This window comes from Lolium rigidum, chromosome 1 (genome assembly GCF_022539505.1).
Source record: "Lolium rigidum isolate FL_2022 chromosome 1, APGP_CSIRO_Lrig_0.1, whole genome shotgun sequence".
In the NCBI taxonomy this organism is placed as follows: domain Eukaryota; kingdom Viridiplantae; phylum Streptophyta; class Magnoliopsida; order Poales; family Poaceae; genus Lolium; species Lolium rigidum.
Genome location: NC_061508.1, coordinates 98,711,611 through 98,714,094, shown reverse-complemented (window position 1 = coordinate 98,714,094; position 2,484 = coordinate 98,711,611). Strand labels below are relative to the sequence as shown.

The following is a 2,484-nucleotide window of genomic DNA, read 5'->3' as shown; positions in this document are numbered from 1 at the left end:
AGAGGATACGTCTGAATATACAGTAACCAGTGTGGAGAAAAATACAGTACATGATAACCATGCAGACAGAACCGGATGAATATTTGTCCAGCATCGTATAGTGAGGAAAGTAGATCAAAGTAGAATGACATGCAATTATTAACATCTCCACATTCATTTGAATATTACGCACTGGCCAAACAATACATCTGAATCCCCATACTTTCAATTTGAGGTACCATCCATCCACGCCTAGAAACTAACAGCAAAACATATAAAAAAGAAAAGAAGAGAGGCACGGTAACCTTGCTCCTGCAGGCTAGGTTAGCTTCGGGACGCAATGTCTGCAGGGGCGAGCGGAGCGAGCTTGGTGAGTTTGGCAGCAGCGTCCAGGCCTCCGCGCGAGGAGGGGCCGCTATAGCGGATCATGCAGGCATAACGTGCTCTGGTGGGGGAGCGAGGAGGACATGTGATGTGAGGAGCGTGGCAGGCCGGTGAGAAGCGCGACAGGCCATAGAGCGCGGCGAGCCGATGAGGAGATCTGCGAGATAACCCGCGGCGAGGCGTGGGGATTGGCGGGGTAGTGATGGAGAGGCGCCGGGAGGATGGGGTATGGGCAGTGTGGTCGACGGTGATACAAGGCGGAGGCTGTAACTCCGGCGGCGGCAGCCAGCGAGGAGGAGGACTGGAAGAGGCGAAAGAGAGAGATCCGTCATCACCGATGCTTTTGGGTCTGATGAATGTATTCTACTCCGTATTTCCTCAAAGCCAGGGGGTGGAACATGAACGACAGATCCGTGCGATGCGGGCGGGATGGGAGGACACGGGGTTTGAGGAGGGGAGAACAAGTGATTCTCAACCGTGCGATGTATGTAGATAGACGGTTCAGATTTAATTTTCCTACGGCACTTCGTGCCTTTATAAGTAGTAGAGATAGAGATATATTTTCACGTTTTTTTTAATAAAAACCTCATCTCAGGGGCATTTCCGTACATCTGCCAATTGACCCCACCCCCGCGCGCTCACGATGTCCTTATCCAGGAAAGCAGGCGACGATTCCAGAGGCTTCCGGAGCCCGACCGAAGCTTCTCCACGCTTCTCAATTCCCTCCACCTGTCCACTCCACTCCCTCTCAATCGAGCTCATATATCTCCCGCCATCACACGCTCCACTCGCTACGACAACGAGCTCAGCCAGAATTTGAGGAAAGCGCGCGAGTGGGCAGGGAAGCTTCCAGCGATCGTGAATTCGTCGTGATGGTGGTGCTCATGGAGTACGCCCCCGGCGTCGGCGTGGCGCAGAAGAGGAAGGGCGCGGAGGAGCCGGGCTTGTTTGCGTGGCCCTGCGAGGGCGACCTCGACGGCGCCCCGATTTCCTGCCGCGCGAACAAGATGAGGCGGCTGGAGTGTGCCGGCGGCACGGGCAGCGATGTGCCGGAGCCGGCGAGCGACGTGATGATGGGGGAGGAGCCACCGGCGCCATCGCCCGGGGCCCCGGAAGGGGAGAGCGCGGTGGTGGTGTACAACCACCACCCGGCCGTCGACGCCGCGGGAGCTGGCGGCCTGCACGGCCTTCTCGGAAAATGGCGGATCCGGCCGTGGGCGCCCGTGAGCGCCGGCGCCGAGTGGATCCGTGACATGCTGCGCGAGGCGGACAGCTGCACGGTGCGTGCGCTGCTGTCGGGCGCGCGGGAAGAGGGCGGCGCCGGCCTGGCCGTGGTCCCTTGGGTTGCCGCGCCCGCGCCGGCAGAGGCGGCGCAGGCGTCAACGGCTGCCGAGACGGTGGACGGAGAGGAGCAGGACGCGGAGGGAGCGGTGGCGATGGACGTCGAGGAGGGGACGGACCATCATCAGACCCAGACGGTCCCTGCCGGCTGCGGCGAGGGGTACTTTTGGCGGTGGCCGCAGCACTGCTTGGTGCCGGCGCCGCTGCCGCCGGTTGGCCAGGCGAGCCCGGCGGTGCGGTCGTGGTGAACTGCGTACGCGGTAGGACTACGAGCTACTGGAATTGATAGGTTCATCCTTGGCAGTGCATTTCGCGGCGCGCGTCGACTGGTATTTGTAGCGTGCAGTTCGTTGTATCGTTGGGGAATGGGGGACAGTTCGTTGATCGTGCTTTCTATGACTTGTACTCCGATCTGCACTTCTAATTCCCATTGTGCGATCTCGTTTCTGCCCAAATACCATGGACCTGATTGATTGATTGTCTGCGCGAAGCAGGTCAACCGAAACTGTCTCTGTTGACTGTTGGGACAAATCGCTGTTTCAGTATACACTGCATGACAGCGAACGCTCCATATTTGATCACCTGCATTACAGTGGCTGAACGCTCAATGTTTGATCGCAGCCATTAGTGGGGATGCCACCTAGATTGATGGGATGATGGGGTATGCGTTACGGGGTACACCATTCCATTCAGGACAGCCAACTTGCATAGGCTCAGCTCAAAAAAAAAAAAAAAAAAAAAAAAAACTTGCATAGGCCCACCGAAATGTTGATTGCACTT

General features: G+C 57.6%; 1 protein-coding gene across 1 annotated transcript; it reads left to right on the top strand.

Annotated features, from left to right (window-relative positions):
• The first annotated feature begins 1,064 nt into the window (after window positions 1-1,064).
• On the top strand, window positions 1,065-2,203 carry LOC124649488. The gene has a single exon (XM_047189111.1). It carries the CDS (start codon window positions 1,236-1,238, stop codon window positions 1,950-1,952), a length of 717 nt encoding a protein of 238 aa, XP_047045067.1. The 5' UTR covers window positions 1,065-1,235; the 3' UTR covers window positions 1,953-2,203.
• Window positions 2,204-2,484: the final 281 nt, after the last annotated feature.

What these genes read in the sequence shown, in the direction of transcription:
- LOC124649488 (XM_047189111.1), top strand. Translation starts at nt 1,236, where the DNA reads ATGGTGGTGCTCATGGAGTACGCCCCCGGCGTCGGCGTGGCGCAGAAG.